This window comes from Lemur catta, chromosome 1, assembly GCF_020740605.2.
Source record: "Lemur catta isolate mLemCat1 chromosome 1, mLemCat1.pri, whole genome shotgun sequence".
In the NCBI taxonomy this organism is placed as follows: Eukaryota; Metazoa; Chordata; class Mammalia; order Primates; family Lemuridae; genus Lemur; species Lemur catta.
Window position 1 is genome coordinate 174,459,464 of NC_059128.1, and position 19,879 is coordinate 174,479,342.

General features: G+C 39.6%; 1 protein-coding gene across 1 annotated transcript in view; it reads right to left on the bottom strand.

The window, feature by feature from the left end:
- Positions 1–1,238: 1,238 nt before the first annotated feature.
- Positions 1,239–19,879, bottom strand: part of PCOLCE2 (procollagen C-endopeptidase enhancer 2) — a 62,297-nt gene continuing 43,656 nt past the window's right edge. The window contains exons 5-9 of the mRNA XM_045539394.1: positions 15,980–16,116; positions 11,001–11,155; positions 6,172–6,255; positions 3,860–4,027; positions 1,239–1,840 (exon numbers count right to left, since the gene is read on the bottom strand). Coding sequence (XP_045395350.1) covers positions 1,710–1,840; positions 3,860–4,027; positions 6,172–6,255; positions 11,001–11,155; positions 15,980–16,116 — 675 coding nt within the window. The 3' untranslated portion in view covers positions 1,239–1,709. The remainder of the gene's footprint in view (positions 1,841–3,859; positions 4,028–6,171; positions 6,256–11,000; positions 11,156–15,979; positions 16,117–19,879) is intronic.

The following is a 19,879-nucleotide window of genomic DNA, read 5'->3' on the forward strand; positions in this document are numbered from 1 at the left end:
TCTAAACATTTGTTAATATCGTGTCAGAGATGTCAATGGTATCAGTAGTTCAGATTACTTCTGTGTTACCCCATTATGACTCAAACCCATATCAGAAACCTATAGAAGTCTTTCTACTGGTAATGCAAGAGGCTTGTAATGCACCAATAAGAAGATTCTATTAAGAGAGAAGAAATACTGAAATGTTTGGTAATCACGCCTAAGTCCCATAACATGTATTCTTGAAAGGAACTAACTTGCCTTGAGAAGGCTAGAATCAATTAGGGGTCCATAGTTACATCCCGGCTGGTGCAGCTAGTCTGTGAAGTCCACCCGGCTGAGAGGGCCCTTCTAAAAGGTGGTACTGGCCACTGAAGCCAACCATCGGTCAGCTGTGTCCTCTAGTTCATCCACTTCCTCAGCTGGTGAATTCCCTGGTACCAATGGCATCCTGGTGGGAGAGTTTAGGAAAGATTCCAACCTTGCCAGCCAGCCTACATTTCTTGCTTCCTTTTCCTCACTCAGTTGCCAAAACAGGGGTATTCTTTTTTTTTTTGAACTTCTATTTTGCTACCCTTTAAATGTCTGGTTACCCTTAAGGCTGGGAATTATTGTTTTCACCCAAAAGAATATTTTTCCTTATTCTTAAAACTTCTGCCATGGAGACTTTGTGACCCGAGTCTTTGTTCATCTCTAATGTTCATTCATCCTTCTTTGGATAGGGATGGTTGTCCCTTCTTCCACAGCCACTGGCTGGCAACCTCCTGGAAGGCTAGTTACCACACATTTTGCAGGTATAGCTGTATTTTAAGCAGCTCTGTGTGAATGATGGGAGTCCTTTTGCAGTCTATCCACTACTGAGTGAAAATAGATTTTTCACAGGCAATGGCAGTGAGGGCACTGGGTTTGGAATTAGGACTCTTGATCAATTGTTCTGTCTCTTAGGAGATGTGTGCTCTGGGAAAGTCACTAAATATACCTGAGTTTCCGTTTCAATTACAAAATGAAGGCATTTGGACTAGATCCCTGAGGGATCCCGTTCTAGCTCTGACATTCTCTGTTTCTGTGGAGAGAAGAATTATTAGTCTATTGACATTATTGGATCCATTTAGTCCCTGAAAGTCTTGGAATGCTAACTCTTTTAGCAAAGTATAAATTGATACAAAGACAACCTTACATAAAAATAACAATATTCATGTTGTTAAAGGGGAATATTCTTTTCGTAGTGTCCCACTAGCTATAAAAACAAGTGGCTGCTATGTAATCCTTTAAAAATATTTTATTAAGCATTGATTTAAAAAATGCAAGAGAAGAATGTAACACCTCAGAGCAAATGCTTAAAGGTAGAACAAATATCACTATAAATACTGCACTTATAAAATCTCTTTTTTACATCTTCACACAACTCAATTCTAAAATCTCCTTTTACAGGGATGTATAAATAAACTGCTTCCAAGCTCTCAATGCTTCAGCTTCACACGTTTAGTTGCCTGTCACTGCACTAAGTTGGCAGGTTTTCAATCATATCTCTGCTCCTCTCAGTGCAGGCACAGAATGCCCATCAGCTATATCAGAGGTTGCATACCTACCTCATGTGAAGAGTAAACCAGCCCAATCTTCCAGAATCCTCTTTCAGAATATTTAATTTTATAAGTATTTTTTTCTACTGAGAGAAAATAGATCTTTCAAAGGCAATGACAGAATACAGCTTAAATTGATACAGTTCACTGTTAACATTGCTTGTTTTTTAAGGCATCGAGGAGCTTCTGATTCTTGGTCTTGAACATCATGATAAAGCTGTTTGGCATGATTTTGCCCCGCCCATCTTCACCCACCTGGCCCATAATAATGTAATTTAGACCTAAAGAAAGAGAATGTAAAAATTAATCTTTTTTACCATGTGTATCATTTGAAACAATATAGACTATAACCTACCTCTGGATAAATGTTCTCTTCTGTAAATGATATAATTATACATTTATTCAATCTAGGATAAAATCTGGTTTAAGACTCTCATCAGCAAAAAGCTAAATTCAACTTGTATTATAACATATTACAGGTCTGTTAACACAAGGAAACTTAATGGAGTGGTTAGATCCAGTCATGTCCCTCTGCAGAGCTGTAGGTCTGGTGTAGTGACCAAACTTACAATGAACAATGCACTGCATTAACATGAAAGTCTCTTTCCTTAAGGGGCCTCTAGTGCTCCATGATGGGCCATCCTCATGGCCTCTCATAGTTCCATCATGCGTCTTGATTTCCCTGGCATTTGGCAACAAATGATTTACTTTCTTCTGCTATTGTCTTGAATTTTTATCAACATCTCAGGCATTTATACTATGTAAGTTTCTTGAGGGCATGGATGGATCATATACTTCTTACATTCGTAGGGTTTCTGGCAAAAAATAGGTATTAAAAAGTACTTACATTTGTTATACTGTATTTTTATACATTGGTATGGCTAGACTGGTGCCTGAGCCAGGTTGTGTTGGGTTCAACTCTGAAGATTTATATTACTTCACAAAAATGTCATAAAGGAGGTATATATTAACTTTTCCTTTATTCTCCTTTCCCCGCCCCATGTGTCATAGAGAAATATATGTTTCCTTTTTCTTTTGCATAACCCTTCCTGTGTGGGCTGACATTGTCATCATAGTGGTCTTGAGGCTGTGAAAACTTGAGAGACTGGACAAGTGATGCCACCTCAAGGCTGAACTGCTAGCATCATTATGAGACCCTACAGAATCTAGATGTATATTATCTCCTGTTCCTGGCTATTCCGGAAAGAAATGTCTATCTTTTACAGAGCTTTGGCAATTCCCTCTGGAGAGTCAACGTGAGACTGCTAGCCTCCTGACTTTGCTGAACAATCTGAATTCATAGTAAAACTTTCTTGAAGTGGATATTTTGTATTTCTGTGGGTATATAGTTTAGTTTGGTTTAGTTGTGGGAGAGGTTTGTAACAAGATTGAGGAAAGGAATGAGCTGAGACTGGACAGAGAAATCATGATATATCACACAGTGGAATACCAGGCATTATTACCATTCCAGAGAAAAAGAGATCTATCTATATGTGCTATTATGGAAAGATGTCTACATATACCTTATGTAGGATAAAAGTTACAATAGAATATGTATAGTATGATCCCATAAGTGTGTATGCCTGTGCTTTATACAGATATAAACTTTCTGGAAGGAACTTTTTTTATAGTACCTCTGGGGAAAGGAAAAGGGTTTCACTTTTTATTTTATACCCTTATCTACTTATTTAAACTTTTTTAAAACCATGAAACATACATTACCTTTATAAGTTAAATATTTTTTAAAAAACTCATGTGGCTCTGGCTCTGGAATAACTTTCCTTTTTCCATAATTTTGCTCAATAAATGTATTCCCATCCGTGGATTTAACAGTCTTATCTTTGCAAATAATTCCCAAATGTTTGATTCTAACCCAGATATACTGCTCTTTTCTGAACTTCTACTCTGCATTTCCTGTTGCTTGCTGGATATTTTCCTCTAAACACAGACAGAATTGGTGTCTTAAGTGCAATATTCTGAAATCTCTTTCCCCTGAACTGCTTTCTCTGTGTCTGTTCCTTATTGACTCAATTTCAAATGCTTCCTGGACTCATTCATCATTTCCACTATCCCTTCCTCCTTCACAAGTTACAAGAATTGGGATTAGAGCCCAGTTTTGCCTGACTCCAAAAGGCCTCTCTTCTCCCCACCAGAAGTGGGACATATATTAGCCCTCATTTTACCTCCCTAGACCAGCCATGGCACGGAAAGATCCAAGACTTGCTCAGAGAGGCTCCCTCATGCCCTTTTCTGTCCCTCGGCTCCCCTAGATGAGAGACTAAAGTTTTCTCCTTACTTACCTCTTCTGAGGAGAGGGCACTGCTTGCAAACCACAATGATCTTGGCACTCATGTTCTTGCCAGCCTGCTGAATGGCCAGATTTCCCTCCTTATAGATGTTGATGATGGAGACTGTGGCATGCAAACTCCCACCTCGAGTGACAGTTGTGATAACAGTGCCAGCTAATACTGTAGAAGAAAACATTTTTGAAATATGTGACAGTGAAGAAAAATGCAAGCAGAACTGAAAATAATTTTACATTCTTCTAAGTTTCATATATGAAACATTTTAATGTTAAAGAAAAGGCCCTAACAAAGTTCTTGAATTTAATTCTGTACATTTGTCACCAAAATTCAGGTTGAAAAAAAGGGGTCATAGAGCTGTAATGTTGCCCTGCTTGTTAGGTGTTGATAACTAGGAGAGAAACCTAAATACTTGCTGCCCTGCAGTCTGTTGCCAAGATGGGGACTCAGAAATGTCGTATCCAACATGTAGATCAATTGCCAAATGAGAGATAGTCAGGCTTATGAGCCTCTACCTGTGAATACTTTGAGGCAATAGTCTTTGAGGCATTGAGGCAATTTGAGTCTTTGAGGCAATACCATACTAAGGTTGCATGAAGGGGATTTGGGCCACTAAGATCTGAGTCTTTATGTCTGTGTGGGTGAGTCTCCACCTTTCTGTGACTTTTCCCCCCATGCTTTTCTTCAGCTGTCCTTTTATTCATCCCATGGGTCCTCAACTCTCTCTAATTATCAGTAAATCTCTGATCTCCTTTAACAAGTCAAAGTATAGAACTGAGGTATGACTTAAACATTTTCTTGCTCAAAAAAAAAGCTCCACCAAAATTCTGTTGATTTTCATTATGTAACTCCTTCTTTTTCTGTCATGACATTCAAGAGTCTCTCTTTTGAGCCACACAAAGAAAGATGCTATCTTCCTCAAAGGGGTACTTTTGGCATTTTGCGGGGGTAGGAGGAGAACAATTCCTTGTCAGGACTTGCACTGAATGACTTTTTTTTACCAGCCTTGTCCCTGCTCAGAAAACCAGTAGTACTCCCCAGTTACTGTGACAACCCAAAACTGACTCCTAGGGGAGTGTTACCAACCTTGGTTGGGAGCCCATGGGCCACTTGTGATAGATAGTACTTGGTCATTTTGCCATGCAAGTGACTTAATCGATGGGGTAAATCAAGTTTTGGACTTGGCTAATATGACCTGTTTAGGATAAAGTGACCATTCACTGCTTATGCAGTGTGCAAGGCTCATAAAATCAGAATTCTTATCATGCCTTCCTTTGATTCCTAGTAACAAGTATTCACTGCAAAATGGCAGTGTGTTGCCAAGTGAAATCAGTGGCTTCCAAGTGACAGGGAGGGAGATTTCCTGAAGCACCTCCTACAGAAGAGGAAACTGGATATGGTAGAAATGACACCTGGTGCTGTTTGTTTTCATTTTTATGACAGTTATTTGAATTTCAGCATACAAACCTCCAGTAAGATTTAGGGTCTCAGACTCTTCAATGTCTTCACACCTTCACTGTGCCACAGCTCCCCGGGGTTGCAGATAGTTACCACTTCCGGGCACAGAAAAAGCTAGCAAAGCCTCTCTGGGGAGGCCCTTTGTTTTGGGTAACCTAGTTAGGCCCTAGCAACTTTCTTTTCCTGATAAGACTTGTCTTAAATGTTTCATTTAAACTGCTGTTAAAAATAACCAACATAATTAAAGTTAGTGTATTTTGCTCTTAAGTAATTTTCACAGATGATACAATTTATTAATTGGAAAAAGCTCTTAGAAATTCTAAATCATTAAGTAATATCTCCTCAGGTTCCAATTTATAAGAGTTTCCAAATGGACTTCAGATTTCCAAGTTTTAATTTAGTACTTTGGAAGGACACCATAGAAAAAATACCTGAATTTCTTCTGAGAGAAGCCAGCTTCTGAATATAAGCTTGAGTATGTTTCTAATTTACTTGAGTCGAATTACAGATGCGTGAAAAAATACTTGGTACATGAAAAGATGTGAGGAAAAAAGTATACAGGTTTTTTTCAGGAATAGCCAGAATACACAGAGTATTATGTACCAAGAGTCACATTAAGTTTGTTTCTATGAAAAAAGTATGTTTTCTAAATACATATTTTTCTCAGTTGTGAAATCTAACAATTCAAATAGCACAAGTCAACACACCCTAATGTATAGGGAAATATTTTCTTGGGTAAGTGAACAGTGTTACTGACCCTTTACTATTAAATTTGTGGTAATTCCTTTGAGATTAAGCATGCAGTCTCAAGTTTCTGGTTAAAGAGAAAAGGCTGTTTTTTTATTTCTTACCAAAGTTACTTGAACAATAATTGCTCTCCAGAGTCCCCGTCCGTCTACACTTTTGCTGACACAGGGCCACAGTGGGTTTTAAACCTTAATTCAAAGAAGAAAGACATATGATTCAGGAAAATGAATTCAAGTATAATTGATCTGAATCTACCCATTTAAAATTACCGTTTATTTCCCTGAGCCACCAATCTCTCATTGCAATGAAATAATTAAAAACCATGCAAAAGAAATTCTTCATGCTACTAACAACTGCTCTAATTTCCTCAGGGCAACTCAATACCCTCTACTGAATTTTAAACCTGATATCAAAGATAGTACAAATTTAGACCTGTTGTCTTCTTCTGTTTTTTATATAAAACTAACATTATAACCCAAAATAGGTATATTCTGTTTGTGCCCTGCTTAGAAAAACCCAGTACAACAAATCTGAACTCATAGAATGTAGGTTAATCCTTCATTTTACAAAAGAAATCCTATGATGTTCCTCTAAGGACGGAAGGAGCCTTCTTGGTGCATTTAAAATACGCAATTGCCCAAATGTTAGTACAGGGTTTTAGAAATGCTGCTCACACATAAAGTGTGTCACATCTGTAATTAAATGCAACCAATCACTAAATATTTATTTTGAGCCTGGCATTGGCTATAAATATTTTAAGAACTGAGAAGTAGACAAATTTAAAAGTAAAACTAAATAGATAAACACAGTAGTTCTCAATCAGTGGGTGATTTTGCCCCATAGGTGACATTTGGCAACATCTAGAAACATTTCTTGTTGTCACAACTATAGGGTGCTACTAGCATTTAGTGGGTAGATGCCAGAGATGCTGCTAAACACCCTACAATGAACAGGACAGTTCCCACAACAAAGAGTTATCTGGCCTAAAACGTAAATAGTGTGAAGGTTGAGAAACCCTGGATTAACAAGATGAAAATATTTAATCCCCATTATCATCTTAAAAATGTTTCAAAAATTTTTACTAATTACGTGCTTATGTGTGGCAATATGCTAGGAAGAACTGAACAAAACTGTAATAGAATTGTACTTTTGTAAATATCTGCACTTATAATATTGCCCTTCTAATACATTCCACCAACTCCTCTGTGAATTTATTATTTATTTACTTGTAATTTGTACCCCTGCTTAACTCCAAAAAGGATCTGAAGTGAATGGCAATATGAAAAACATACAGTTTAAAGTTAAAATACATAAAATAGCTTAAATATGCATTTTTTTAAATGAGAAAAAGCTCAGAAAACGTTTAGAGTGAGAGAGATACATCGTTTCAGAAGTTGGGACCTCACTTTGGGCACTAAATTTACCTAATTATCTGAGTCAAAAAGTAGTGGTGACAGCGATTCTCCTGTCTGATGACAGAGAACGTGCTTTCACGTGGCCCAGCAGAAACTGGCTCCTTCTCAGCCTCAGAATGCCAGTCTGGAAGTCGGGTGGGTGTCCCACACTCCTGCTCCACCTTTGGTAGAGCCCTGCTCTCTTGCCTGTAAGTCATCAGCTCTACCCCCCTCGCCCTCCTCATCTTACTCTCTCCTCATCCATTCACTGCCCTGTGCTCACACAAGCAGCCCTGGTTCTCAGCTTCCTCTCCAAGTGTTCCTGTGACCATCTCTGTGGGTCCACTCTCCCCATGGATGATCCCTCAGTCCCCTGGCCTCATCCTCACCAGGGACTGTCCCTCTGCTCCATCTCAGACACTCAGTCCCAGGCTCAGATGTCCTCATGCTAAAGTTGTTCATTGCCAATCTCTCAAATTTAGACACCCTAGTATCCAGTATAGCCTCCTCCCCTTACAAGCTTATTTATTTAATTACTCTCAGGATGACTTCTTTTTCTATCTTTGGAGGTTCAGTACATTGACCTCTTTCATTTTTCCCAATCCATCAACTCTGGCCTGTCTTCCTTGGCAATTCCATTTAGTTTCCATCGTCCATTATTTCAATCATTTTCTTGACAATAACTTAAACATCTTTCCCTTCTGTCTTCTGACCCTGTACAAACCCTGTAGGGGGATCTGTTTTTTCTGTGCCTGACCTCAGACAGCTGAGTATGGAATGAACCTTCATCAAGGTGACAGGCTGGTGGATCACCTTACTCTCCAATTTCTGCAGCTATTTTTCAAATTCCATCTCATTCTCCTAACATCTAGTGCTGCCACTTCCCTTCTCCCTCTCAGCAGGTACCTGCCTGTTATCTAGACAGAATAGAAATCATAGCAGAGAATGTCCTCGAGATCACCACCAAACCTCCAAGCCATCTTTATTGTGCCTTCTCTCTTCCTTTCCTCCTCTGAGAGAGGGGGTTGCCCCCCTCTGTCTAAATTCCCTCTGTGAGTCCTCTGGAGCCAGACCCTCCCACCTTCCTGCTGGGTTTATCCCTTCCGTCTGCCATTATGGTCTCCTTCTTCTGTGCTGGCTGCTTCCATTAGCATTAACAGGTACAAGACTCTCAAGGCCTGTCTCCCTCCTTTAACGCCAAACTTGTGGAATAAGTTGCTGGAATGTTCTGTCTCAATTTCTTAGCCTTGTATACCCTCTGGCTTCTGCTTGCACACCAGCACTTACATAGCTCTTGCCAGGGTCTCCAGTAGCCTCATGTCACAAAATCAAATAGAAACAGTTTAGTCCTCCCCTTACTTGAGTCTCATCAACACTTGACTCAGTGACCACTCCTGTTTTAGAACATCCTCTCCCATGGCTTCCAGGCACGTGCTCCTGGGTTTGCTCCCTCCTCCCTAGCCACTCATTTCTAATCTCTCCTTTGCCAGCATACCCTCCAGCTTTAGAAAGTTGGATTTTCTAGAGGCTTAATCCCAGCTCCTCTCTTCCTTTTACCCTCAACGTCTCCTTAAGCAATCTCATTCTTGATCATGGTTTCTACTATCTATATGTTGTTGACTCTTAAATTTAAATTTCTGGCTTAAATCTCTCTTCTGTTCTGGAGACCGACATATGTCTGCATGGCATCTCCACTTGAAAGTCTCACAGACACCACAAACCCAACGAGGCCACAGCTTAATTTATGAATCTACCCCCAAACCAGGGCTCTACTTCAGTGAATGGCAACACTATCCCCCAAATTGTGTAAGCCTGAGAATGCACCTGGGAGGCACTCTTGACACCTTCCTGAACCCTCCATGCCAATCAATCACCAAGCCTGTCACTACCTCCCTCTCATGTCTTGACTGTCTCTATATCCAGGCCACAGCATGGGTCACCTGAAGAACCACAGGAACCTGCCAATCCTCTTGATCCCTGCAATTCATTCACCTCACTGTGGCTGGAATGGTCTTTGTACAGTACAAATCTAATCCTGAACTTTGTTTAAACCCATCATCAGCTTCCCCCACACTGAGGATAAAAACTAAAATACTTAGAGCATAAGGAGAGAGCTGGCAGGGCCTGAAGATGAAGCTAGAAAGGAAGGCTGGGGACAAAGTATGAAGGGTCTTATATACCACATGAAGGAGTTTGGGCTCCTGTGTTGTCCAATTTGGTAATTACTAGCCACATGAGGCTTTTAAAATTTAAATTAATTAAAATCAAATTAAAAGCTTAGTTCCTCAGTATCACTAGCTATGTTTAAGTGCTCAGTAGTGGCTGCCATATTGGATACGACAGCTGTAGATAATGAATTTAGCAGAAGAATGACATGGTCTGCTCTTGGGTGGGGGGATGCAGTGGGGAGGTAAGACAGAGGATATCGAAGATGACCGTGTAAGTGTGGCTGCTGATGCTGTGAACATGCTTGGGAGAACAGGTGGAGAAGCAGGGTTGAAGCAGAAAATAGTGTGATAAAAACGAGTTTTGCAATGCTTTAATTTATATGTCTAGCATTTGCAAAATGTCTAGGAGATATTTATAAATCCATGTTTTCAATTTCAGAGAAAGTTTAGGATGGAGATAAAAGCAGGGCTTCCACTAGCACCATGGGTGTAACCAGATAATTCACCAGAAATAATCCGAACACCAAGGCCCACCGAGATGAGCCAGAGAAATACAGCAGTGACATGAGGCAGTACACATCCAGGCCACAAGGTGGCCCACTTGTGGAGCGTCAGAAAAATCAGACCTAGGAGTGCCTGCCTGTACTCAGGACAGCCCTATCCTGGGTGTACGTGGAAAATCCTGGGCAATCAAGCTGAGCTTATTTCAGTCTATTTCATATCTGTACCTTAGATCTTTCCTTCCCACCTTTTTTCCCCTTCTCCTTGGATTTGTAATTTTAGATCTGAAGCCTGAAATCCCATGGGGTGGAGCTGACAGGATGTAGAGTAAGATACACGTTTTAGATCATGCCCCAGACCAGAGTTTCCCAACCAGCTTCTGTAATATGTTGAATATTTTTGTTTGATTTACTCCAATTTGAAAAAAAAATAACATATTTTATAAGACTTTTTTGAAGGAAAAAAAAAAAAAAACCCAAACACTGGCAGATATGAAAACTGGCAGGTATCAAGGCTCTAGAACTTTAACTTAAAATACCACAATTTTATGTAATACAAAGAAAACCATAATTTTGTAAGTACCAGAAAAGGAAACTCAGGCTTATAATGATCTGCTTATAATAGCCTTCCTAGCAATGTTTAAGTGGTCGTAACTTTCTTAGATGACATTTAAAAACTATTAGCTTATCAGCATCCTTACACCCTTTACCTTTCATCAGTGGAGTCATGTTATTCTCTCACGTAAGTTTCATCCTATTGAACTTATTTTAGTTTCAAGTATCTTCCTCTTATTTAATTTTTTTTCTACTTCAAAAGAAATCTTCTTATACTCCTGAAGTGTTTTTACAAACTTCCAACAGAGAAACTTACCTGTAGTTACAGGGAACATGGTGGTAACAGGTGGTGCTGTCGTTGTAGGCAGGCTTTTTGGCCTGAATTTGTAGTGACCAATAAATCCATCTGCAGTTAAACTTAGGTCTGATAAAAACTGAATAAGAAGTTCATTTCTCTCAGATACAATTGGCCTAAAAGAAGAGAAACTTGTTTTTAAAAATACATATATATATTTAAAGTTGTGGTACCTCTCTGAAAATGTAAACTTTTCTAGCTTTCTATTAATTTCTGACAATAGGTTACCATTTGTTTAAACTTCAAAGCTAAAACACTTAAAAAGGTGAAAGACTTAATCTGCTAAATACTATTAACAATTCTAATAGCTAACATTTTATGAGTCTTTGCTCAGCTTGGTGCTGTGCTTTATATGAATTGTTACATTCCATCTTCACAACAACCTTATTATTATTATTCCATTTTTATGGAATAAGCAACTGTTCAGACAGTTCAAGTGATGTGCTTGAGACCCTACACAAGTGAGGGTCAGGATTTGAACCCAGGACCAGGTGACTCTAGAAACTGTGGTAGACATTGGGACCAATGTAAATGCTGAAGCTGTGGCTGGTTTTCCTTCCACAGGCTCCTCAGGGTTGCTGACTTGGGAAGGCACATCTTTGAACTAAGACTGGGTTCAAGTTTGCCTGGGAGCCAGATGCTGGCCACAGAGAATCCAGTGGACAAATGTGATGAACAAATTCTCACACCCTGTGGAGATCCAGCCAGAGGATGATCTCAGTAGCCTGGTCACCCTGGGATAAGAAAGCCAGGCAGGATTTAAAGGGACTTCCATTTCTTTTTTCTTTTCTTTCTTTTTTTTGTTTGTTTGTTTGTTTGTTTTTTTTTTGAGATCAGAGTCTCACTCTGTTGCCCAGGGCTAGAGTGCCCTGGTGTCAGCCTAGCTCACAGCAACCTCAAACTCATGGGCTCAGGTGATCCTCCTGCCTCAGCCTCCCGAGTAGCTGGGACTACAGGCATGCGCCACCATGCCCAGCTAATTTTTTCTATATATTTTTAGTTGTCTGGTTAATTTCTTTCTATTTTTTAGTAGAGACGGGGTCTCGCTCTTGCTCAGGCTGGTCTCGAACTCCTGACCTCGAGTGATCCTCCCACCTCAGCCTCCCAGAATGGTAGGATTACAGGTGTGAGCCACAGTGCCTGGGCCCATTTCATTTTTAATGGAGTTCTTAAACATTTCTGAAATGGAAACATTCTGTTGTAATATCTATCAGCAAAATGCTGTGAAGGAAAAAGAGAAAGTAAATAGTATGTTTTGGTGGTCACAAATTATATCATTGATTAAGAACTCTAATTTCAGAGGCGTGCTGGTTAGTTGATAACACAGATTTAATGGAGACAACTGAGGCTCAAAAGTTCTCTTAAATCTTAGGGGATAACTATATTATACAAGACAGTAGCTTCATCTAAGTTTTGTCATTATTATTGAATTTTTACCATTGCTATTAAACAATGGTTAAAAATGCTGCTTGGTTAATTCTGTTTAAAAACTAATTCAAGAGTAGAAAAAAATTAAACAAGTTATTTAATTGAATTAATCGGTGGTTTGACTAAACTTTTCTGAGGCATCTTCTCAGCCACATCACTTTGTAGGCATCATGGACAGCAAATAATGGGTGATTCTGGGTTTTTTTCCCCCTCCTATCAGCTACTTTGAGTGGGATTGGGTGGCAGAGAGGGTAGATCCTGTACTTGACCCAACCAGTCGGAAAAACTGAAGGATCTTTTCTGTCCTGAATAATAACATTCTGAGCCAAGGGATGGGTCAAACCTAAAAGTAAGGTTGTGACTTACATTTACATTAATAGTTTGGTTCAGTTTGAATATCTGTCCCCTCCAAAACTCATGATGATATTTAATCCCCAGTGTGGCAGTACTGAGAGGTGGTGCCTTTAAGAGGTGACTGGATCGTGAGGGCTCTGTCCTCATGGATGGATGAATCCATTGAGGGATTAATGGATTAGTGGGTTTATAAATTAAGGGGTTATCACGGGAGTGGGACTGGTGGCTTTATAAGAAGAGGAAGAGAGACCGGAGCTAGCATGTCAGCACGCTCAGCCCCTTGCCATGTGATGCCTGGAACCACCTCAGGACTCTGCAGAGTCCCCACCAGCAAGAAGGTTCTCACCAGATGCAGCCCCTCAACCTTGGACTTCTCAGTCTCCATAACCGTAAGCAATAAATTCTTTTTCTTTATAAATTACCTAGTTTCAGATATTCTGTTATAAGCAACACAAAACAGACTAAGACATAGTTCTAGTCACAAAAGTGATCAGGTCACTTAAATGCTTCTGAGATTCAAGCCTTTAACAGAAATATTCTATCTTGCTTTTGAAAAATACATTCCATTAAATAAATAAAACCAGTGCACTGAACACAATTCTTACCTACAATTACAAATAAAACATGTTAATCTTGTTTAAATGATAAAATTACAAAAAGCAGTTATTATAAAGCAGCAAAGGAAATCTTAAGACCCACCCAGGTCAGGCTTCTAGACATGATATTATAGTGATCATTCACTGCCTTTTCTATGAACTAATCTCAGAGGCACTATACTGGAAATTAAATCTTCTCAAGGAAGAGCATTCTAGTAACAAAGACATAATTTCGTTATGCTGCTACTGAACTTTAGTATAAATGGGACAGAATCACAGTGCCATAAATGTACTGGGGGCCAAGTGTTGCATCTGCAAATTAGCGTTACACGTCACTAGGAAGACAAGAGGAAATCTCACTTAGATCCACTCTGCGTGAGCAAATCCCAGGGATGGATTAAGATACTGTCTCCTGTGGTACAGAGCCAGCTATGTTAGCTGTCTCTGGTTGCCATTCCATAGTCTTCCTGTCCTTCAATTACTATAGCCAACCAAACACCATGACCTGCCAACTTTGCCTCCTCTTGATTCATATCCTCCTCTTCATCTCCATCACCTTTCTCTACCACCTTCACTTTACCTGGACCCTTGTATTAGCCTCCTAATTAACCTCCCTGCTCATCTTGTCTAGGATGGGAGTTCTAAAGCCCCCGCCTAAATGCACTTGGAGGGCTTCCACCTCTGCAGGACATGGAACCCAACTAACTCAACCCTCCTGCCTCATCTCTCTCTAGGCCCCAACTCAAGGGTTAGGCTCCAGAAATAGCATGTATCTCCTTTGTGTATCTTTATAAATGGAGTTGCCTCTGCTTGGAATGAGCCTGTCCTCCTTCTGCCTCTAACTCTAACTCTTCCTTCAAGGTTCATCTTCTCCAAAAAGCTTTCCTTGATCACTTGCACAGATTGGGCCAAAGGACTCCTCAAAAATCCACACAGGACACTCCTTTTCCAGTTTACCTGTTGGCCTTGTTTTGTTCCTTCCCGCTACTTATCTCAGTAATTTTTATTTATCTGTGCATTCTGGGTACCTAACATAGTGTCCAGCTGGGCACATAGCTGGGCTACAATAAAAGTTTTGAACTGAATTCAATGGCATTGATACTACACTGAAGCAGACACAGGTATGATGAGGTGCTGTCTTCCTGTTCTCAGTGCTCCTCCTACTCATATTTTTAACAGGGGAAATGCTACACAAATAGATCTTGTCATTTTCTGCGGGGCCCTATCCCAGAAATATTCTCATTATGGAAAAATACTCCTCTGGATAAAGGTGTGAGTTGGTGGGCTGGCAGTCAAGCTACTCCAGCCAAACCCCTCAGAAAAGAGTGATGCTCACTCGACAGCCACCTCCATCGCCTCCCCCAACTCCCTTCCTGAAGGCAAACACTACCCTGAACTTTGTGCTTATCATTTCCTTATTTTTATCTATAGGTTTATGTCATATATATACACACATACATACACACATACACATGCATGTATCACTACACAATATACTGTATAGGTTTGCATAATTTAAACTTAAATGAAAGAGTATGGTGTGTATTTTTCTTTTTTTTTTTTTTTAACCTCTCAACATTGTAACTGTGAGATTCATCCACTGTTTTCATTGCTATATGGTGTGTACTATATCACTATTTAGTTCCTTGTTAAATCTGTTTGATTATTTCTGAAAGTCCTTGTTTCTTAGTCATACTTTCAATAACCTGCACTTTGTAGGCCCAGTATATTTTGAATGAATTTCTTTAAGCACACTTATTTTACATTCTGTATCTCACAATTTTAATATATATGACCTCTGTGGGTCTGATTATACCACTTGTTTCTACTAACTCTGTTTATCTTGGCTCTTCCTTTTTGATTGGTAGTTTATGTTCTTTGAAACTTTATTTATGTAGATTCCTAAAGCTCAAATTAAGAAGCATTCTTCCAGCAAAGATTTGTGTTTTCATCTGTCAGCTCCTGTGGACACTATTGACTTGGAAACTTTAAACAAAATTCTTGACCTAGTTTTTTGGGACAGTCAAGTAGCATATATTCTAACCCCAAATTCATATGTGGGCTGGTTTTTGGTTAGAAATTCTCATCAGAGACTATCCTCCCCTTCACCAAAAGCCAAGGCAAACCCAGCCAATTTTCATTATTATCTCCAGGTTTCCTTGACTGAGTCCTTAATATCACCCCTCTGTTTTTCTTCAGAATTTTTCCATTCCATTCATGCTGATCTCCCCCTTGCAGGGCAGTGATGTGTCCCAGCATGTGGGTGAGTTGGGGATGCCCCAGCATCTGACCTCTGGGGCCTCACCAACTCTGCTTCTGTTTACCTATTTGGCTGTTGAGGTCTCTCTACACTCTTGTTAATGTTGCCTCAGTTTCTAGGTTGGGTGTTTTTTGTTGGTGGTGCTGTACAGGACACCACTTTTATGGAACCCAAGACTTTGTTAACAAAACAACAATATAAAATCTTCCATAAAATAAATGTAATTGGAAAACTTAATTTGAGAAACAAGTTTAGAGCCATTAAACTCTAAAATATTAAAGACATAAATAGGTGCTACTTACGCAGGTGGACTGTCACCACAATACTTTCCAATTCTTTTAGCATCATTGACTTCCCCACCGTTAAACACAGCCACATAATCATATCGGCAGTAGTTATCTCGCTCAACATCAAACTTCTCAAACTTTAATTCTATAAGCTTTAGAGAAAGCAAAACATTAGAACTGTCAAAATGGTATAGTTTGAATAACCTCAAATGGAATTCTTCCTCTCCCTAGATTTATAGGGTATCATAATTTTCCTTTGTAAAAAATGTGTTCTTTGTGTATAGATGATTTTTTTCTTGTTGCATATTTCTTATTTGGTTAACAAAATTGAGGTATTCTTTTGCTTTCATTTATAATCATTCCAAAAGATCCTTTCAAACTGAGGTCAACCCTAGTTAGGATCTTAAACTTACAAGTATAAAAGTATGGGAACACTGTGTAACTCTAGACCTACATTAAGACTGTAATTGGGTCTGGAGATCTACTTTGCAGCATGGTAACTATAGTTAATAATAATGTATAATATACTTGAAAATCACTAAAACAGTAATTTCTCACCACACATACACACACACACACACACACACACACACACACACACACAGATAACTATGTGAGGTGATGGATATATTAGTTTGATTGTGGTAATAATTTCAAAATATATACATATATCAAAACACTAAGTTGTGCGACTGTAAATAGATACAGTTTTTATTTGTCAACTGATATGGTTTGGATGTTTGGCCCCTCCAACTCTCATGTTGAAATCTGATCTCGTGTTGGAGGTGGGGCCTAGTGGGAGTGTTTGGGTCATGGGGGCTGATGTCTCAAGAATGACTTGGTGCCCTCTTTGTGGTAATGAGTGAATTCTTGCTTAATTAGTTCATGTGAGAGCTGGTTGTTTAAAAGAGTCTGGCCCCTCTTCTTCTCTCTCGCTCCTCCTCTTTCCATGTGACACACCTGTTCCCCCTTTGCCTTCTGTCTTGATTGGAAGCTGAAGCCCTCACCAGAAAGGGATGCTGGCACCAGGCTTCTTGTACAGTCTGCAGAACTGTGAGCCAATAAATTACCCAGCCTCAGGTATTTTCTTGATAGCAACACAAAATGGACTAACACATCAACTATACCTCAATAAAGCTGGGGAAAAGAGAAAAATATAGAGAAAAAAGATGGTAATTGGATAATTGTGTGTTGGAGTGGGAAAGGGGGCTATATACCAACTTCATTCTTCTCTACAAGACTACTAGAAATAAAAAGTATTAATAGGGATCAAGATGGCTGATAGATACAGGTAGTTTGTGCCTCATCTAAGGATAGAAATGATAATAGTAAGCAGATATTCACACTTTGAACAAATTTTCTAGGAGAGGAGAGTAAGATTCACCAGAGGAGAGACCAGAAGCACCAAAAGTAAGGAGAGGGGTCAAGGCAGCTTGCCCGGCGAGGGAACCTAGATACCAGGGACCTAAGAAGGGAGAGTGGACACCAGGCACTCCCAAGTACCCGTGGGAAGGTCTCCACCAGTCTGATGTGGGCTGCAACTGAGACTGAGATGTGAGCAGACTGCATTCCCCATAGCTGCTTGCCCATACTGGTTGTCTAAGAGGGGCCCTACACTCTCTGGTCACAGGTTTAAGGCACCATTTTGATAGTTTAATGCTGGGCTGCACCATGCTCTCAGCCCAAGTTCCAACTGACACAGCAAGTAGCTGCCACCTGACCAAGGACGGACAGGAAAACCACACTCTCCTATGCATACTTAGGACAATACCCACTGCTCTGCCACAGGCTGTTGGGAGACCAAGATGTGAGTGGACTGCACTCCCCACAGCTTCTTACCCACACTGCTTGCCTGAGAGGGGCCCCTCCTTCTCTGGCCTTATACCCAAGGTCCCATTTTGAGAGTTTAACACTGGGCTGTGCCCCACCCTAAGGGCAAGTTCAAGGCAATGCAGCTATAGTCGCCACCCAGCCAGAGAGGGAGAGAGGAGACCAAGCTCTCCTAAGCATACTTAGGACAAAACCCACTGCCCTGCTACAGGTGGCTGTGGGACTGGAGACAAGCCTGTCCAACCCACTGCAGCTATCAGCAGCATCAATATGGACCACACAGGTCCCATCGGGTTGCTCCCACCCTACCACTGCCATCACGCACATCACACCAGCTGCCCTGGAACCTGAAAACCCACCCTTTAACCTGGCCCACTGCTCCCACCATTAACTTCTGAGCAAGCCACCTGGAGACCAAAGAATTGGCTCTCCATGACCCATTAACACTGAGGTCAGTATAAGCTGCTCTGGGGCTAAAAACAGGCACATTCTGCCCACTGAGGCTACCGCTTGGGACTGAAGACTGGTCATTTGTCATCCAAGTACCCAGAAAAACTTCACCACAGCCTCAACTAATAATTGTACCCTAGGCCACTGAGGAAATCACAAATACCACTGACCATGTGTACTGCTGAAAAAATAATACAAAGATAACACTACCACAGGCACCCAACATCAAAACCAAAGTGTCCTATTCAACCAACAACATATATACATCTTCAGGAAAAAATTCTCCGCTATGGAAGACATTTCAAAAAATTGGAAGAAGCAACTACTATACCATATAAGCAGTATCAATGTAAGGGCACAGGAAACATGAAAAAGCAGTAAATAAGACATGTGACAGCTCCAAAGGACTATAAAAATGGTCCAAAAACAGATCTCAATTAAAAAGAACTCATCAAAATGCCTAATAAAGACTTTAAAATATTAATTTAAAATAAGCTCATTGAGATGCAAGAGAATTCTAAAAATAGTACAAAGAAATCAGAAAATCAATTCAGGATATAAATGAGAAATTTACCAAGGAGATAGATATCTTTTAAAAAAACAAATTCTGGAACTGAATTCACTGAAGATAATACAAAATACATTTGAAAACTTCAATAATAGACTATACCAAGCAGAAAAAAGAATCTCAGAACTTGAAGATAGGCCTTTTGAAATGATCTAGTCAGATAAAAAAATAGGGAAAAAGGATTTTAAAAAATGAACAAAGCCTTTAAGACATGTGGGACTATGTAAAGTGACCAAATTTATGAATTATTGGTGTTCCCAAGGGAGAGGAGAGAATAAAAAGTTTGGAAAACCTATTTGAGGAAATAACTAATGAAAATTTTCCAAGTCTAGCAAGAAGACATCCAGATACAGGAGGCCCAATGATCCCCAGACAAATACATTGCAAAAAGGACTTCACTACAGCATATTATAATCAGAATGTCAAAAGTCAAACTGAAAGAAGGAATTTTAAAATTACCAAGAGAAGAGGATCTAGTCACCTATGAAGGAAACCCTATCAGACTAACAGTGAACTTCTGAGCAGAAACTTTACAGGCCAGAAGAGAATGGGATGGCATTTTCAAAGTGCTGAAAGAAAAAAAAAAACTGTCAGGCAAGAATTTTATATCCTGTTAGAATAAGCTTCATAAATGAAGGAGAAATAAAGTGTTTCCCAGACAAGTAAAAGTTGAGAGAATTCAGCACCACCAGACCAGCCAAGAAGTGCTCAAAGGAGTTTTAAACATGGAAATGAAAGGTTGGTATTCACCATCATGAAAACACATGAAAATATAAAACTCACAGGTCTTATAAAATAATCATGCAAAGGAGAAAGACAAAAGAATCAAATGGCAACATGATAGAATTTTATCAAACCACAAATACAAAAACACAGAGAAAAAGAAAAAAAGGAAGAATTTATAAAACAACTAGAAAACAATGAACAATATGATAGTAAGGCCTCACACAGCAATGTTAACCTTGAATCTAAATGAATTAAATTTTCCACTTAAAAGACACAGATTGGCAGAGTGGATTGAAAAAAACAAAACAATCTGCACAGTCAAGGAAGCTATCATTAGAGTG